Source organism: Podarcis cretensis (assembly GCF_951804945.1).
Source record: "Podarcis cretensis genome assembly, chromosome: 1".
NCBI lineage: Eukaryota > Metazoa > Chordata > Lepidosauria > Squamata > Lacertidae > Podarcis > Podarcis cretensis.
The window spans coordinates 82,298,638-82,318,506 of record NC_137170.1 but is presented as its reverse complement, the minus strand read 5'-3'; the positions used below and the strand labels follow the sequence as shown (position 1 = coordinate 82,318,506).

General features: G+C 41.7%; 1 protein-coding gene across 1 annotated transcript in view; it reads right to left on the bottom strand.

Annotated features, from left to right (window-relative positions):
* Positions 1–2,016: 2,016 nt before the first annotated feature.
* Positions 2,017–19,869, bottom strand: part of LOC307204678 (acyl-CoA (8-3)-desaturase-like) — a 30,195-nt gene continuing 12,342 nt past the window's right edge. Inside the window, 5 exon segments of the mRNA XM_079956426.1 lie at positions 2,017–3,649; positions 5,533–5,658; positions 5,799–5,878; positions 8,155–8,251; positions 19,544–19,641. Of these exon segments, the coding sequence (XP_079812552.1) occupies positions 3,598–3,649; positions 5,533–5,658; positions 5,799–5,878; positions 8,155–8,251; positions 19,544–19,641 (453 nt within the window). The 3' untranslated portion in view covers positions 2,017–3,597.

Genomic DNA, 19,869 nt, shown 5'->3' with positions numbered 1-19,869 from the left:
TGAATGAAATGATTTTCTAGAGCATGGTGAGCAACTGGATCCAGGTGGCATTGCCTGCAAATCCCGCTTTGGCCCAGCTGCACCATCACCTGCCCCACACCTGAGGCTATGGGTGATGGTTACGTGCAGGGCAGATGGACATGACTTGCAGGCCAAATGGGGAGGCCAGGTGGGCCTAATGTGGGCCATGGTTTCCCCACTGCTTTTCTAATTCAGCCCTGGTTTCGGAGTGGAAGCTGCCTTGGCCAGTCTGTGAGATGACCTCTGCCAAGCGAGGGAGAGGAAAGTGCAGCCCTGTTGATTGACTTGAAGCTCTCAATATCACAGATGATGGCATCCTTCAGGGTAGGCTGCCTGGTTGGAAACTGGGAAGTAGCATGTTGGAGTGGTTCCCCTCCGACTCTGATGGTCGATTGCAGAAGGTGGTGCTATGGGGTTATTGATCTTCCCCTTAGCAAATAGGCTGTGGATTAACATGCTTTTCAGTTAGAAAATAAGTTTGTGTTTAGACCTTGGACACTACAGGTTTTATTCTGATGTTTTAATTGGTGCTTGATTTTATGTTCATGCCGTACTTTTATATTTTATGTCTGTGTTATTGTTGTTTTAAAAATCAAGTGTACACCATCCAGAGCACTTATGGTCAACAGGCAGTATAAAAATGTTGAAAATAAAGATAAAATAAATTATAAAACAACCAGCGGGTATGAGAAAAGTTGAGTATGTATGCTTTAAATGTATGGTGTATAAGCAGTGTTAGTCCCTTGCAATGTGTTTTCTCCTTTTCATTCCCTGCTTCCTTCTGCTTTTTTCCCCCCTTCATTTTTCTGAGTTTTGGTTTAAGGGGAATATGGGTAAGTGAGTTGCAGACTGATGTTCCACAGTGTATAGTATGTTTCAGATAATGGGTTGGATGCAGGCTAACTTGTTTCTTGTTGAAATGAAGGAGACAGATCAGTAATGGCATGGTTCCCATTGTAATCGATGGGACTTGAGTTGGGATTCCTGCATTGCAGGGAGCTGGAATATATGACCCTCAGGGTCCTTTCCAACTCTACAGTTCTATGACTCTTTGATTCTAAGTGTGAGTTTGTCAGTTTGGCTGGGTAGTTACACAGGTCCAAGGACCAAAAGCAAGACAGTCCTGTCCGCCCCTCTCACTTTAAGAACTATATAAATGGGGGAATTCTGCTTTGTGTGGTTTAACCCACAGAGCACTGCAGTCTGAAAATTCTGAAGGGGCACCAAGCTCAGGCCTGGCACAAAAAAGTGTGGTCAGGGATGTACTTCCCATACTTATTTGAGTCACTGAGCAAGGAAGGTGGATACAACCTTTCGAGGGTGTGTGGGTGGGTGTATACTGGAATGCAAGAGGAAAGAACTCCCTCTGGTGGAATGTTTAGACAGATGCATTTGACTAATGAGTCACTTGGTGCTGTACAATTCCATAAGGTAATGGTAAACAGCCGGGCAGCATCCATAACTAAATGAACTACCTTTACTCTAAAGACACGAACTGCTCCTTTTATAAAAAAAAAACACCCCAAAATAAACTGCAATCTGATGGGCCTGCTCATTCCCCAAATAACTAAATCTACATTTCTATCCCTGTTATCTATGATTCAGTTCCTGGCATCTCCAGTTATAGTATGTGGAAGCTTACATATGCTGGACTGATAGAGGCTCGCAATGCTACCTGTTGGAGCAGAGATGGGAACTGTGTACTCTCCAGATATTGTTGGACTCCAGCTCCCATTAACCCCTGCCAGCATAGCCAATGGTCAGGGACGATGGGAGTTGTAGTCCAGCAACATCTGGAGAGTGGCAGATTTCCTACCCTTCATTTTCACTGACTGGTTCCCCATCACTATGATAGAGATTAATTCAGACCACATGCGAATTTAACCTGATGCAGCCATGGAGAAATGCACAAATCCACAAACAATGTGTTTCGAGTCAGCTCTTGTCTATTTGAACCAATGAGAAGAACAGGGAGAAAAAAGACAGCCACACGTATTGACCCAAATAAATTTATGAAATATATTAAAAGATACAAATAAATACAAATATGTACACATGAAGTGGTGTACATCCTAAGAGGGCTGTGCTAAAGGACCAACAGAAGGTTGATGCTTCCAATTGTGGGTCAAGACAACAAATACTGAACTAATTAATACTTTCAATCACACTGCCAGATAATCACCAGGCAAGAGGCATTGCCCCAGGTAACACATTCCCAGTGGCAGCGGCCTTTGTGTAGTAATGGAGTAAGAGAGTGTGGTTTCAAAGAACTATGACCAGAGGCATTCATGCCAATACCGGATTACATTGAGATTGCAACCACACAATTCCTCTCCTTCAAAAGAGGAGCGCTAGTCATGTGATCAGGCATTGGTTTGGAGGCCCAGGCTCAAGCGTTCTTTGAAGCGCATAGTGGAGGGGAAGAGGCACTTCTTTGGTCTGCCACCATGCGAAGGCATCTTCCTTTGGGAAGATGTTGGGGCAGTGATAACATTAGATAGATGAATACAAGTTGCTGAGAAAACGTTTCCTAACCTCAGCATGGAAAGGTCATCTTGCACAACAGGTGCTGTTTGGGAGGAGGGGTACATGAGGAGAGTTCAGATCACATGTGATTATCCTCCAGGAGCACCTCTTTCTCTGGTTATTTTGAGGCTTTGAAGAAAACTATCTGCAACCAACGGCTCTTAATACAACACATTTTGAAACAGGAACATGAACACACTCAGCTTTAAACTCAGTTATGTTATCTGGTCCCTTACCTCTATGCAAACATGAAATTGCATCCCTGAGCTTGCAACTGAAGCTAAGATTTAAAGTTACCTTCAACTAAGGTCTTATCTACACTTACCTCTTGCCCTGCTCTTTCCAGGCAGAGGTGCACACTTGTAAAAGCTCCATGTCTGAACATGTCTGTTTTCTTTTTTTGCCCCAGAGTTTTCCTTGAAAATCCATTCTTTAACACTCAATCAGCACAAACAGTAATTCAGATTTCCAACGGATTGCATTTGCTCCGACTACGCTTTAAAGAGCAGGTTTTTGTGGGAAAAGCTCCAAAGGGAAAGGGAAAGGGCATTCGAACACAGAGCTTTAAAGTGTGGACTGTGCATGGAAAGACCAGAGGAAAAGTAAGTGTAGATAAGCCCTAACATGTGGCTTTCACAAGTAATATTACACCAGCATTGTAGTTCCCCACTGCAGCTCTGCCTTTTTGCTTTAAACACACCTCTTCTGAAAGCATCCCTCACCAACCATACGGAAGATGACAGTCAGGTTTCGAACTCATACATGCAACAAAAAGCAACATGTACTTCTACATGAAGCACAGACCTTCCCTTTCCATGACCCTGTCACCTGAAAAGCCATAGTGCAACCAGAACATGTGCACACACACAAAAAACCCCAACTGTGCATAGATGTAGGAAAGTTTCAGGAGTCCCCCAACCCCATGCCAAAAATAATTATTTAACGTTTGTCTAGCTCACCCACCAGACCCCAAATTCTTCATAGCACATTAGCTGCCCTCTAGTCTGTGATGCATCTTCATGGTCCTCCTTCTCAAGTCTCTGCTGCTTCTTATCCATACAGATATGCTTCACGCCAGGCATCTCCTGAATCCTTTAGAGAGCTGCAAAACAGGGAGGGAGGGCTTTGATTAAACAAGAAGAGAGGACAATGCGGCAAGTAAAAGGTGGGTTCCCCCCCCCCACTACATCTCACTACGATATACTTCTTTGATCAATGCCACAGGCAGCAATTCCATATCCAGTGATGTTGATCAATCTGAAACAGTCCCCACTGCCCTAAATCAATGAACTTCTGATTTACCATGTTTATTTGACTAGCATATAGAAAATTTAACTTCAAAAGTATGCCACATTAACTTTACCATGCTGTAAAACTAAGCGTTTGAAAGAGTTCAAAATGAAATATTCCCACAGGAAATATAATTTGAACATTGTATTTCAACAATTTCAAACTGGATTTATTTTTCTGAACATGGGCAGATATTTAAAACATGACCACTTAATAGCATATATTTCTGTTATATGGGGCTGTGTTCAACTAAATAATTGCACCAGCAGAGTGAGATTCCCCTTAGCTTTACTTTGAATAAAAAAGAAGGTACTGAAAACTGTTAACATACAAATTTTAGCATGCCTGATGTGCATAAATATATACGCTTCCTACGAACAATCACCTGAAAAAAGGTGAATTTACAACTTTGGCTTTAGATACGACTGAAATTTTATGTGTTTCAGTTCCCCTATATAGTTTGTATCATGTTCATTTTTCCTAATACAGAAGTCTGCCTAATATACACATCTTTGCAAACAATTTCCCTTACTATAATGCATTTCCCCCCATTTTTTATCACCAACATATACATTTATTGCACACTTTACAGTATATGGGATTTTGTATTTGGCAGAACAGCTACATTGCAAAATTTGGAAAAGTACAAATTAGGTGGCGATGTATCAGTTCACGTACTCTTTCAGACAGTGTGAATCGGAAGCTTCACCTGTAAGTGCAAACCGAAACCGTTCCCCACTCTCCATCCTTAGTGAGGCCAAAGGAGACCAACTGAAGGCAGCCCTGTTTAGAGAAGCTTTTAATGTTTGACAGACTATTGTCTTTTAATATTTTGTTGGAAGCCACCCAGAGTGGCTGGGGAAACCCAGCCAGATGGGCGGGGTATAAATAATAATAATAATAATTATTATTATTATTATTATTATTATTATTATTATATAACTGGATGTATCTTGAGTTTCCCCTTTTTCCACTTCAGCTGTTCAATGTCATGCATAAAGCAAAACACAGACAAACAGGAGTGCCTGGAGGAGCTTAATAAGGAAAGGGTTTGAAAAAGCCTCTTTTGATGTTCATGATTTGGGGAGTGGGATAGGGTGGGGAGGAAGGGACTGAACAGATATTTGACTGTTCCTTGGGTGTCAGGTTGTTATTTTTGTGTAGGATTCAACCACACACCAGCAAATTCAGGTTAAGAACATAAGAATAGTTTGCTACATCTGGCCAATGGCCCATCTTATCCAGCATCCTGTTCTCCATGGAGCAAACGGCAGATGGGAGACATTGCCATCTAGCGCCCAAAGGCAGGAATATCAACTTGTGGAAGCAGCTGGTCTCATGAGTTTCTTGCCTTTGGACACCAGACGGCAGTGTTTTCTTAACACTTCTCAGTGATAAGAAAAGCCATTGGGAAATGCACTGGGAAATGTGGGATAGCACCTGCTCTGATGCAACATTATCCAACATCCCTTCAAACAAATCGGAATAAATGCTTAAACAGGTCAGCTGGAAGTGCCACTAGACAGAGGGTAGAACCAGTGTTGCTCTCCCCTCGGCTCTTGACTACATCAAGGGACAAGTTCTATTAAATGTTAATGGCTGACCAGGGCTCCAATACTTTTTGCCCTTTTCTTCCACTTCCTTATTGCTTTTCTTGCCACACTGCAGTTCATAAAGCACCCTTGCCATACTTACTGCAAAATGTCTGCAAAGGCCTGGAGCAGGGACTTGCTGTGGTAGTCAATGCCATGCTTGGCACACAGAGATTTCACCAGGGGGGCCACCTTCCAGTAGTTGTGGCGAGGCATCGTGGGGAAAAGACTGCAGAGGGAAGAAAGGGTGTTCTGTCAAATCAGCTCCTCTTTCTTATTTAGAAGGCCCATCCCGCTAGCAATGATTTCATAAAACCACACACTAGGGAGGTACACAAAGGATTTTGTGGCTCCCACTGTCCTACTTACTGGTGCTCAATCTGGAAATTCAGGTGGCCAGTGAACCAGTCATTGAACGGGGACTGATCCACATTGCACGTTGCTTGGAGCTGCAGGGGGAAATATAAGAAAGGATATGGAACAATGGATCTCTTTGTTTCACACAAAGAGACTGCAACTGAATGAGGCACAGTTATCTTTTATGTTCCTCTAAGTAGCAGCAACTGGATCCCACAGGAGTAGCATTCCAGCAAGTTTCTCAAGGGAAATGGTCAGAAAGGCAGGTATCCCACCTTTCCAAAAGATGCTAAGGAGGCAACGACTGATTTATGTGTGTCTAATTGACGTGGGTGGCACTGTGGTCTAAACCACAGAGCCTAGGGCTTGCCGATCAGAAGGTTGGCGGTTCAAATCCCTTTGACAGGGTGAGCTCCCATTGCTTGGTCGCAGCTCCTGCCCACCTAGCAGTTCGAAAGCACGTCAAAGTGCAAGTAGATAAATAGGTACTGCTCTGGCGGGAAGGTAAATGGCATTTCCGTGCACTGCTCTGGTTCACCAGAAGCAGCTTAGTCATGATGGCCACATGACCCGGAAGCTGTCTGTGGACAAACGCCGGCTCCCTCGGCCAACAGAGCGAGATGAGCGCGCAACCCCAGAGTTAACGGTCAGGGGTACCTTTAATTTTTTAATTGACACTTGACTGTGCATTGTGGCCGGAACAAGAGCAGGGACAGAACACGATGGGACAGGGCAGAGAAGAGTGGAGCAGGCTTACGCACCCTCTGCCACTGCATGGAACACATCTCCTAAACAAATTGGGGGCTGCCTGTAGTGATTGTGTTTCCTTAGCATTCCTTTCCCACAGAAATAAAAATGGGCAAAATATCCCCCATCCCAATTTGCAATTGGCTCAGCTTTTGTAGTTGTTGTTTTTAAAAAGAAGACCTCTCAGAAAAGCTTGAGATTTACATTTTAAAGTACTCCTTAGCTCTGAAAGACTCTGTCTGGAGGAGTTTGCCCAGCAACACTAGTCCCCTGCCAACAATCCCCTCACCTCACTTTTCTACATACACTAAGATATCTCTGGTGTTATTTGATTCCCAGCATCCATCAGTCCTAGCCAGCATGATTAATGATCAGGGATGATGGGAACTGTCAGCTGGCTACCTCTTTGTGGGACCGGGGAGGAAAACTCACAGCAGCGAAAACTGGCAAGAGCCTGAGGATTTTTCAATGCCACCTGGATATCTTTCTTGTTTTGGCCTTAGACCCAGCTTTCCCTGGCTCCTCTGGATTTGCAATCGGTTCTTTCTGTTTCTGTGCTCTTTTCATTTTACTTATACGCTACTCAACCAAGTTCCCCAAATTCTTTACACATACAACACAATACAACATCTCACTAGAAACACTAAAACAAGATAAAAAATAAATCACAAAAACAAAAAGCCCAGCAAAAAAAAGGCCAAACAAAAATCAGTATAAAAACACAGCAGCCAAATAAATGTAAGTCCGCAAGGGGGAACTTTGTGCAAATTCCAAAATTGTGATTTAAGAGGTTTGGGAGAATGAGAAGGTGTTCAGGTTGCAGCTAAAAAGACCACAGTTGTAGGCACAGGACAAGCCTTCGTGGGGGCTCCACCACTGAAGGCACCATGTCCCTAGCAGGTGTCTGCTGTACTTCCTTCGGTGGGAGAACATGGAGAAGGTTGCTTTAAAAAAAAAAAGCTGATTGCTTTCAAACTTTGTTTAGGCTGCCTTGGACATTTCTATATATAATGGAAAGGTAGGATGTAAATAGAAAAGGTAGGATGTTTTAACAAATGCATGAATGAATCCCTGTCTGACTCTGCATTAAAAACTTCTGTGCGGTCAGAAGCACAGCTGAAGCATGGGTGGGGGTGTATTCAGCTTGACTTGCCAATCTGGAGCTATACTGTATTCCAGTACCCACCCACCCCTCCATATTTTTGTCTTCTGCACCATCACTAGTGTAAAAGTGTCTGTGATGATTCTCAGAGCCCCTTCAGACATCCTTTCCACTGCACATTCATGATTGTTATTGGGGTGGTCATATGTGATCTCATTTTCAACATCGTCTGCGTCGCTTCCAAATGTTTTGGGGTGGTCACATTGCTTCATTTCCAATCGGTGCATATACCATAGTCCCAGTAACTTTTTGTGCCACAAATGTTCTGCTTTATTTTGTCCCACTTTTGTTGGTCAGTTGCCCCCCTAGACAGAAATAATGTAGTAGCATTGGGGAAACACTGCAGAACAAGCCAAAGCCACTAATAATGCACTAGTATTGTGCCAATAATGTTTTGCGTAACACACACACAATAAAACACCAGAAACCAATTATTTGAATAGTAAGAAAGTGTCTTACCTGGGTAGACACCCAGTCCATATTTCTATCATAATCAATGTTCATTGGGATATGATTCATTTGTGAAACCCAAGTAAACCAAGTGGACTCTAGATACCTGCCAAGACAAATGCATTTATTATTATTATTATTATTATTATTATTGAATTTCTATAGCACCATCAATCCAAGGACCACAGAGTGGTTTACAATATAAAAACACAAAGATGCATAACATAGTAACAAATAAAACAATACCCCCCCCCCCCAGTTTAAAAGGACATTGATTGTTCAGTCAGCCAAAGGCATGGGGAGAAGAAGAATGTTTTTGCCTCCCTGGGAACAGCATTCCACAAGTGGCGAGCCACAACAGAAAATGCCCTTTCTTGTGTTGCCACCCTCCAAACCTCTCATGGAGGGGGCACACAACAAAAGGACTCAATTGATGATTGCAGGGTCCGGGTTGGTTCATACAGAGTATTGTCACACACAAAAAACACATCTTGTTACTTAACTTGGTATGTTGATCTGGGATTTGTCTGGTAAAACCCATCACAGCCATATTCAAGCTGTTTGCTGAGGACCACTTTACATATTAGAATAGAAACAGGTACACATTTAAACTTCAAAGAGTACATCCTTCACTGTAAGGTTCCTCCCCCACACCGATTGCATACATCATGGCATAAAAAGGTAAAGATAAAGGTAACCCTGACCATTAGGTCCAGTTGCGGACAACTCTGGGGTTGTGGCGCTCATCTCACTCTATAGGCCGAGGAAGCCTGCGTTTGTCCGCAGACAGTTTTTCCGGGTCATGTGGCCAGCATGACAAAGCTGCTTCTGGCAAACCAGAGCAGCGCATGGAAACGCTGTTTACCTTCCTGCCGGAGCGGTACCTATTTATCTACTTGCACTTTGACGTGCTTTCGAACTGCTAGGTGGGCAGGAGCTGGGACTGAGCAACAGGAGCTCACCCTGTTGCGGGAATTCAAACCGCCGACCTTCCAATCGACAAGCCCAAGACTCTGTGGTTTAGACCACAGCGCCACCCACATCCCACTTCATGGCATACTTTGCACTAAATCTGTACCTCTATTGCTCTATTACTAGAATAGGCGAAGCAGTCCTAAGAAAATATCCATAGTAAGTGAGAGCAAGGCTGCCTCCACACCAGAAATCTTCATGTTCTGGATTTTTTTTTTCAATGCCCTAAACATATTTAGTATGTTTATTTCAACTCATATTTGGTAAGCAAAGCTAAAATTGCCCATTTTGAGTTTGACAGGCGGTGTAAATAACTCTAGAGCCAAAAGCAACTGAACTAAAATACTTGATTAGGGAAAAGAGAGAGAGGAAGTGTTGTAACAATGGAGGACATAATAATCCTCACATAACCTGGGGGGGGGGGCAGGAAAAATAGGTAGAAAAGGAAATTACGGTAAATGCCTGAGGAGAGGGGAACTGAAATTGGGAATGTGTGCTTCGACAAAGGCAGGAAAGGAAATTGCTTGATGGGAGTTCTACTTCCCTAAACGTCGCCTTTTCTGCCTTTAACCACGCGGTGGCACCAAACCCTCCTTGATGTCTTGCTGCGGAATCCGGGGAAACATGATTTCCAGGTATACAAAATTATTGTGCCTCAAAACAATTGATCAAGGAGCTGATGGGAGTTGATGCTAGATGTAATCCTAAATGCTTTGGGTGTTAAGATATAAGGGTAGTTAAACTGACTTGGAACAGTGACCGCAATGTCAACATATACACAAGTGGGAAAGGGGATTAGTTAGATGAAAGGGATAACAATGCTGTTCAAATCGTTTCAAAATCCTTGGAGATTATTTAAAACCAAACTAAAGGAAGCTTCCAAGAAGTATACACAGATTTAGGAAAGATGCCATCACATTAACTGAGATTCCTGCATTGCAAGGGATTGGACTAGGTGTCTCTCTTCCAACTCTATGATTCTACGAAATTCAGGAGGCTGCCAGTTAAGGAGCAGAGCCAAGGAAGCAGGGGCAGGCAAGGTAGCTTCCTTCAGAACAATGAAGCTCTGCCCAGATGAGGAGGACTCAGGAATGCAAACTGCGGGATAACCAGCATACAGTGACAAGGATGGAAGTGAAAAGAGAATTTGGGGAGTGTAATAAATAGGAAAAAGAGTGTGTCTGCTTAAAAAAAAGCCCAGCAAAAATATTTGTTTAGCTACCTCAGAATCAGGAAACTGGCCAAGGAGGTAGGTAGCTGGGCCATTAGACAACAAGAAAGTAAAAGGTCTGCTATAGGAGAATAGTAGTGAAGCTGAACGCATTATTTCCATATTTTTTCATCTGAAGAAAGCACTGGTCAGATACTCGACTGAACTGGATTTTTAAGGAAGGGAGTATAAAGAATTAAGCCAAATAGGGGCAAGAAGAGACTAAGTCCTTGGGATTTATTGACAAACTAAATAAATCCCTGTGTTTGGAAGGAATCAACCCAAGATCTTGAAGAATTCAAGCTGAAATTGCTGATCTTCTGACAATTGTGTCACTTAGATTTGTGGAGTTGGAAGGGACCACATGGGTCGTCTAAGTCAAACCCACTGCAATGCTGGACTTGTCTATAAATGGATCATAATTTTAGCTTGATCAAAAAGCAGTATAAAGCACTGTTGTCTCTGTCTTATTGATACAATCTCTGTCCATATTGTTAAATATCGATAATTATTTAGAGACTTCCGGAGGCGGCGCGAAACAGCAATGGCGGTCCTCTTCGTGCTCTGAAGAGGGGCTCCGCAGAAAAGGGTCGTTCGCTGCGGCATAGCGGCGACCCATCAAGAAAAACCACAGGCAGAGTGAGCTCGTGGCCGTGGGACTCGGCGGGCGCCAGAAGCCCCCCCAGAAACGGAGAAGGAACCCCGTAAGGGGCTCCGGAACGTGAAAGGGGGAGCGGCGCTGTGAGTTCATCGCTCTTTCTGCGGGAAGCAAAGCCGCGCGGCTGCTGCTGACGAGCGCCGACCTTTCTTCTTGGAACATCAGATTTGCAACTACAACCCGTGAGTAAGGGGACTTAAAAATTATCGGGACTAAAGTATTTAATTTGGCTGAAAACGGGAAACGTAACCAGGAAGTCCGTTTCCCGACCGTGCTAAAGAGATCAAAGCAAAGTTTGACAAGCGGGAAGCGCTTTGAAAGAACTATAAAAAAGATTGGATTATCGTGCAGACTATTGAACTTTTGGCAGGGATTAAAAGAGACAATTTCGGAGTATCTATGCTGATTTTCTGACTGGATCTTCCTTCTTCCTTTGGGATTTATAAATAATTGAAGAAACCAAATCTGTGGGCTGCCAGGGTAAAGAAGAACTGTCAAACTGCCAAACTACTGATATTGTTTTTAAGGTTGAAAGTGTTGCATGTAAACGTTACACCATAGAAGAAATAGGGAAACTGTTTCTTGCACCCTCTCTGAGACTTTGTATTAAGTTGGGGAAAGCTTAACGCTAAAAAGAAACTAAAAGACCTTTTAGAACTTCAGTTGTTTCTTCTTTGGATTATTGGGACTGTAAAGAAGGAAAAACCTCTTTCTTTCGGTTGAACTTTATTACTCCCCCTAGAGGACTTTGGATTTATAATTCTCTGGGAACTATATTTTGTTTTGATTCTCTGCTGCCTGGTTGTTTATACTTTGGAACTGTCTCTCTCATGGGAACACATACAGTCTGACCTTGATACACAGACGGGATTGGAATGAGTGACGCAGGGAAAACAAGGCTGGCTAAAATAAAGGCAAAACAATTGGTACAAACAACTTTGACTTCCCAACCACGTAGATCATCTGTCCCAGCTGTTCTAGAAATACAAAAAGGGGCTGTTGAGCAGACATCTACAGGGGATATGGCTTCAGGAGGATCTGAAAAAGTTTTAAATCAGATCCTAGAACAACTGGCAATTCTAAATAAAAAGGCGGACGAACATTCGACTAAAATTGATCAAGCCACATCCTCAATAAATAAATTGACTGACCAGGTGGCTCAACACACACAAGCAATTGGGAATCTTCAAGAAGCAACAGCAGAGAATCACAAACTGGCTGAGGAAGCCAAACAAAAAGCAGAGGAAGCCAACTTGAAAGTTGAGGCATTAAAGGTGGAGGTGAAGCCGTTGCATAAACAGATTAGTGAACAGCAGGCCTACTGGTCAATGACTGAACTGAGAAATCGGGAAAGCAATCTTAGACTTAGAGCTATTCCAGAACTTGAACAGGAAGATCTGATTGGTTATCTGACATTAGAATTTTCAAAGTTCTGGGGTATTGAAGAGGATAAGGATTTTAAAATTGTGACTGCTTTCAGATTGGGAAGAGTGACGAGGAGGGATAAACCCAGAGACTGTTTGATCATTTTAAGATCTAAGCAAGAGAGAGATAAAATATTAGGCCTTCATTTTGGAAAATCACTTGACATCCACGGCAACAGAGCTGAAATTTACAGAGACATACCAAAACAGCTGTTGGATCTTAGAGCGACGTATATAGAACTTGCAAAATTACTGAGAGGCAACTCAATTCCTTATAGGTGGGAGTTTCCTCAAGGACTATCTTTTAATTTCAAAGGAAAGAAAGTTAAAATTAGAACAGCAGAAGACCAACAAAAGTTCTTGAACGACCACGAAGAGGATCTACAGAAAGGGACAACAGGAGCCTGGCCACCGCCACCGCTTACACCTATACTGGCACCTACTCCCTCGGGACCAGAGGACCAAAAGAAAGGGACGTCACCACAGGACCAATAGATTGACCCAGGATGTCTCTGCAGCTTCTTAGTTGGAATATAAATGGCGGAAATTCCCCAGAGAAAAGAAGAATAATTTTTCATATATTGAAAAAAGAACAATTGGACATCATCTGCTTGCAGGAAACACATGTGACCAGGCTCCATAGAAAAGTCTTGATTAATAAAAGATTAGGCCAAGAATTCATCTCATCGGATAAAGTAAAGAAAAGAGGAGTGGTGATTTATGCAAAGGAGAGCCTGTCACCAAAATTTTTATTCAAAGATGAGCAAGGAAGAGTTTTGGCTATTGAAATACAGGCCCAAGGAGAAAAATTTTTGCTATTAGGAATTTATGCACCGAACGAGGGGAAATCAGAATTTTATAGGAAACTGCATGAGACAATCCTGGACTATTTGGACTACACCAACATCATTATGATGGGAGATATGAACGGAGTGGTCTCTACAAATATGGATAAGTCACAAGACCTAAGTCTAACAAAAGATGGCAGACTACCCAAAACTTTTTTTGAACTAACTGACAATATGGACTTAATCGATATTTGGAGGACTAAGAATCCCTTAGGTAGAGAAGGAACTTTCTTTTCTGAGGCTCATCTGTCATGGACAAGAATAGACCAAATATGGACAACTAGAAGGCTGGCACCTATGATTAGAAAAGTGGAAATCTGCCCAAAAACTTGCTCCGACCATAACGCTATGAAAATGGAATTAAGACTTACTCCAATTGGCTCCTTTAGATGGAAAATGAATGACACCCTATTAAGAGATCAGGAGATTGTGAAAAAGGCCCAAAAAACCTTGAAAGATTATTTTGAAATAAATTTGAATACTACGGTGGAAAGGAGAACAATCTGGGATGCAAGCAAAGCAGTTATGAGAGGGTTTCTGATACAACAGAACACGATAAAGAAAAGAATCTGGAATGGGAAAAAAGATAAGATTTTAGAGAAGATAAGAGATGGAGAGAAAAAGTTGAGATCTAAGCCAAAATCGAAGGAGATCTTGAGAGAAATTAAATTTTACCAAGCACAGTACGCGAAACTGATAAATCAAGAAGTTGAGTGGAAAATTAAACAAATGAAACAAAGATCATTTGAATCAGCTAACAAGTGTGGGAAACTATTAGCATGGCAATTGAAAAAGAAACAAAAATTGAATACAGTCACCAATCTAGAGATTGAAGGGAAAGATATCCAGAAACCCGAAGAAATTTGGAAGTGTTTCCAGAGATATTTCAAAAAGCTCTATACTCAAGGGCCACAAGAGGAGAAGGAGATAGACCAATTTTTGAAAACAAATGGTTTACCAAAACTTGCCCAGGAAAAGAGAACAATCCTGAATCATAAAATAACACAACAAGAAATAGAGGGTGCCATCCAGAATATGCAACTAGGCAAATCTCCAGGTCCGGATGGGCTTACCTCCAAGTATTATAAGATATTGAAAGATTATTTGATACAACCATTAATGGAGGTATGCAATCAGATTTTGGAGGGGAAGAAGGCACCAGAATCGTGGAAAGAAGCCTTCATCACATTGATCCCTAAAGTGGAAACTGAAAAGACTCAACTTAAGAACTACCGTCCCATCTCACTCCTAAATGTGGATTACAAAATTTTTGCAGATATTTTGGCAAGTAGATTTAAAAAAAGTATTAAATGAAGTAATTCACAAGGACTAGGTAGGTTTTCTCCCAGGAAGACATTTGTCTGATAATACTAGGAATATTATTGATATCTTGGAACTTTTGCAAACCAACATTAATACAAAATCAGTGTTAATTTTTGTTGATGCGGAGAAGGCCTTTGATAACATTTCTTGGAGGTTTATGAAGAAAAATTTGGAAGGGATGGGAGTGGGACGGGGGTTTGAAAATGGAATAGAGGCAATTTATTCAGAGCAGAAAGCTAAACTGATAGTAAACAATGTGGTGACAGAAGAATTTAAAAAGGAACACGACAAGGTTGCCCCCTATCCCCTCTGTTATTTATTTCTGTTCTGGAGGTGCTTTTGAACATGATTAGGGAAGACCGGTTGGTACAAGGAATACAGGTCGGAGTGAAACAATTTAAATTGAAAGCTTTTGCAGATGATTTGGTTTTAACACTACAGGAGCCAGAATCTAGTACGAAGAGAGTGTTAGAATTTATGAATTTGGTCGGGTAGCGGGGTTCAAACTGAACAAGCAAAAAACCAAGGTTTTGGAGAAAAATCTGACACCTTTGGAAATAGATGGGTTTCAGAAAGAGACAGAGTTAAATGTTGTTAAAAAGGTAAAATACCTAGGGGTAAACTTGTCTGCCAAAAATTTGAATCTATTTAAAGATAATTATGAAAAATGCTGGTCAGAAATTAAGAAAGATTTAGAGATCTGGCCAAGATTGAAACTTTCCTTGTTGGGTCGAATTGCACCTATAAAGATGAATGTATTGCCGAAGATGTTATTTTTGTTTCAGACCCTACAGATCGTGGACAGAGTGGAGTGTTTTGGGAAGTGGCAGAAAGATATTTCTAGGTTTGTCTGGCAGGGCAAAAAGCCCCGAATAAAATTTAAAATATTAACGGATGTAAAAGAGAGAGGGGGGTTTGCCCTGCCAGATTTAAGGTTATATTATGAAGCTGCGGCTTTCTGCTGGATGAAAGATTGGTTACTCCTTGAGAACACTGACGTCCTAGATCTGGAAGGGTATAATAATGTTTTTGGATGGCATGCATATTTGTGGTACGATAAGGTAAAGGTTCATAAAATGTTTAAAAACCATATTGTCAGGAAAGCTGTATTTATGGTCTGGACAAAATACAAAGACTTATTAGAAGGTAAGACCCCGAGGTGGTTATCACCAGCGGAGGCCAAGGTTCGAAAAAAACCCAATATGGAGGCCGGATGGCCGAAATACTGGGAAATAATAGAAAAAATTGGAGATAATTGGAGGCTGCAGAGCTTTGAAAAATTAAAGAATAGGGTGCAAGACTGGTTTCATTATGCTCAAATTCAAGAGGTTTTTAAGTCAGACAAAAAAATAGGATTCCAGGTAGAAAAATCGAAATTAGAGACAGAACTGTTAGAACCTAAGACCAAGGCGCTTTCGAGAATGTATAACTTGCTGCTTAAATGGAACACCCAGGATGAGATAGTCAAATCAACCATGATAAAATGGGCTCAGGATATTGGGTACAACATTATGTTAGAAGACTGGGAAAGGTTATGGACCACTGGAATGAAATTCACGGCATGTAATGCCCTGAAGGAAAATATTATGAAAATGATATATAGGTGGTACATGACCCCAGTCAAACTTGCAAAAATATATCATCGGTCTGATAATAAATGTTGGAAATGTAAGGAGGCTGAAGGGACATTCTTTCATCTTTGGTGGACTTGTCCAAAAGTGAAGGCCTTCTGGGAAATGATCTATAATGAGTTAAAAAAGGTGTTTAGGTACACCTTCCCTAAGAAACGAGAGGCCTTCCTCCTGGGCATTGTGGACCAAAAGGTGTTAAAGAAGGATAGAACTTTTTTTATGTATGCAACTACAGCAGCAAGAATACTCATTGCAAAATATTGGAAGATACAAGACCTTCCTACGCTGGAAGAGTGGCAGACGCAGTTGATGGACTATATGGAACTGGCTGAAATGACTGGCAGAATCCGAGATCTGGGAGAAGAGACAATGGAAGAGGACTGGAAGAAATTTAAGGACTATTTACAAAAACATTATAAGTTGTATGAATGTTAAGAATCTGCATGACTTGGAAATTTTAGCTCCTGCAATTAGATTAGGAAAATAGAAAGTTAAGTTATAAGTAAGAAAAAGTTGAAATTTAAAGTTATTTTATGTATTATCTTAAGGTATAAATATTTGACAAAAGGTACTTTAAATTTAGAAGTAAAACACTCTGAAAGATATAAATAAGATACGAAACAAGGTAATAATTTGCTGATATGTTTATTGTAAAGAACGCAGGGTGAGGGAGATGTGGGGAAGTCCAGTTAGTAACCTAAAAATGTATTTTGAAAGTTGGATTGTTTTTCTTTCTTTTTTCTGGTTTGTCCTTCTTTTTCTTTTTTGTAAACTGAAAATGTAATAAATTTTTTTAAAAAAATAAAAAAAAAATCGATAATTATTTAAAGGGCTTTGAGGGGTTTACTGAAAATTATTTTATTATGTGCACTGCTTAGAAATTTTACCGAGTAGGCAAATAACACAGGACTGGAAAGTAGGCAGTGTAACAATGGCTTTTAAAAAACCAGATCCACAAAAGATATAGGAAATTATATCCTTGACATTGCAGCTTACGTGTAAAGTAATAGAGGAAATTTTATTTGCTAATGCTGACTAACTATGAACTGATGCTGACTAATCAGGAAAGAAATAGCACACCGGCTAATTTATCCTGCAAAAACTATTTTGAAACCAGTATGTGGGCAAAGCTGCTCTTTTAGCTGCCATGTTTTCCTTTCCCGTATAATGCAAATTACACTGCTGAGAAGATGAAAGTGACAAGAGGTCTGTGTGTGGCCAGTGACAAACCCAAGCCTCTTGCCTGGCTTAACTTTTTGGTATTTCTCCTTTCATGTAATACAAGCCATGCCTGACACTTACCACCAAACCACAACCCAAATGTCTAGCTAGCATTTCATTCATCTATTTAATATTTTTAAAAATATCCATATAAACTGTAAAGAGCATCCATTAAAACAAGAAATACAGCCTAAAATCAATAATATCTATAAAGCAATTGATGGTTGCTGCTTCACATACAGTAAGAGGGAAGGATATAGCATCAGGATCTGCTCTAGTTTTGGAAATTGACATTTTTAATTGTAAGTTTTTGAACTGCTTTAAAATGTATTTTAAATTGTTGTAGCCCACCCTGGGACTTTAGGGTAAAGGGTGGGTTTTAAAAAACAAACAAGCAGATCCATGTGACAGTGTCGAATGTGGTAGTAAGCCAACTTGCTGTCAATCCCCCATCTCCAATTTATTTACTTGGCCCTTGAGAACTAAGTAAAGTATTTCACAAATGAAGCAACGCAATCATTTGTGCTACTTAGCCTGCAGCTATGCCCAGTCCCGGATCCGCAAGTGCAAAAGACTGCCCTGCCTCCCTGATTGTGAACTTTAAGCGACGGATTTCAGGACTGCTTAAACTGACTGGCAGCAGCTAAGATCCTTGGCTAAGTGTACAGGGCAGTGCACAGAAATAAGTATTAGAAGAAGGCAAATGAGAGAACAAAGGCAGGCCTGACCTTTCCCCCTTCTGTCTCCAGGAGTTGAAAAGGAGGGATTTCTCCGTTCCATTTTTTCAGAAGGTAGGTTACCCTATCCACCCCAAACAAACACTAAAGCAACCTCCTGTCCCTGCTTGCATTCTGGCAAGCCCACTGGGCCTATGTAAGGTCCCTCTCCCACTCCTCTGCTACATTCCCACAACCGTTCACGATGCTTAGAACTAGCTTAGATGATTCCCAGCTTTTGGAGTAGCATCTCTACTGTGGCAGTGCCCACCGTCACCTATGTTTAGGGCTCAGCCCCCCGAAACACAGTGGCCACAGCCAACATGAGATGCACTGATGCTGGATTGAATGCACCTACCAACTTGCGCTGCAAAGAGGCAGCGTTTGCACACAGACGTGCACTTCCAGAAACGGAAACACAGGCAGGCTATGGCGCACTTGGTTTTGCCTTTCTCTCCTGTCCGCCTGTCTCTCCCCGTCCCCTTAGCTCTTTACCTCCACCCCCATCCTACCAACCATCCCCTTGCAAGTCCATTGCCAGCCATGGGTGATGCTCCCACCTTCCCCAGCTCTGCCAAGTCCCCAGGCACACGAGCCACAGAAGGCAATGAAGTGCCAATCTCTGACGGTCTTCCCTGTGCTGCGTTGCTCAGGCCACGGCAATCAAGTGTATTTGCTGACACCTTAAGGAGCAGCTGTCTGTGGAGAAGAGGGGCCAGAAAGCTTTTTGGGATGGGGGCGGGGGGAGAGAAGAAAACAAGAGAGAAGCGACAGGTCCGTGGTGCCACAGCTCACTTCCCCCTCCTCACCTTGATCCCTGGAACAAACAGGGACTGTGGTGGAGGGGGACACAGCACATTGCCATGGTCAGGGAAGCAGAGTGCCAGCTGTGTTTGCTACTGCTTATTTTCCCTGTTGCCGGTAATTTAGCAAGCCAGCTGTCCATCGCCCATAATTTAGCAATCGCCCCTCCACCTGCTGCCCTGGGCACATGCTCTTTTTTTTTTCCCCCACCCCTTTTCATCACTGGCTATGCTTTCTAAACAAAATGTGAGAAACACTTCTCTTTCTGGTGTCTTAGTTTATAAATGTCTCTAAAATGTTAACTAAAGGCCATGTTGAGCTAGCATCTTGATGTGTGCTGGACATAACAATATTTATGGGGCAAAAGATTTGAGTTGCAGTCTGGGGGCTGATGCAATGCAAATTGAAGACCATTTTGCACAACCTGAAAGCGTTTAACCTAAAATGACTAGCAGGACCTAACTGTTGGAAGTAACATATGTTCAGAGTATATCACAATTGGATAAAAAAAATATAGATATTTGAGATTAAACATCAACAAAAAAGAGATGAGAGTTCAGCAGAGAGAAGGATTCTGAGGTTTCGTGTTACCTGGAGAGCCAGTAGTATGCCATGAAACAATTAAATCCCATAAGAGGTATGTACATGAGACAGACTCTGATGTTGTATGAAATGATCAAGGCTAGATCCTGTCAAAGGAAGGGGGAAAAGAAAGGTTATGTTTTTTGCTACACAGTGGCGTGTGTATTTAAAATTTGTGTTGACCGCTGCTGGAATTAGTATATGTGAAGAGTGAATTAACCTAGGCAAACTTCCTAAGGTGTATATCTGCCATCGCTTTAAGGCTAGGCAATTGACAAGTGTAAAACCTAATTTCATTTGAGGTAATGAGCCATTTAACACATCAAAGGAGTGGA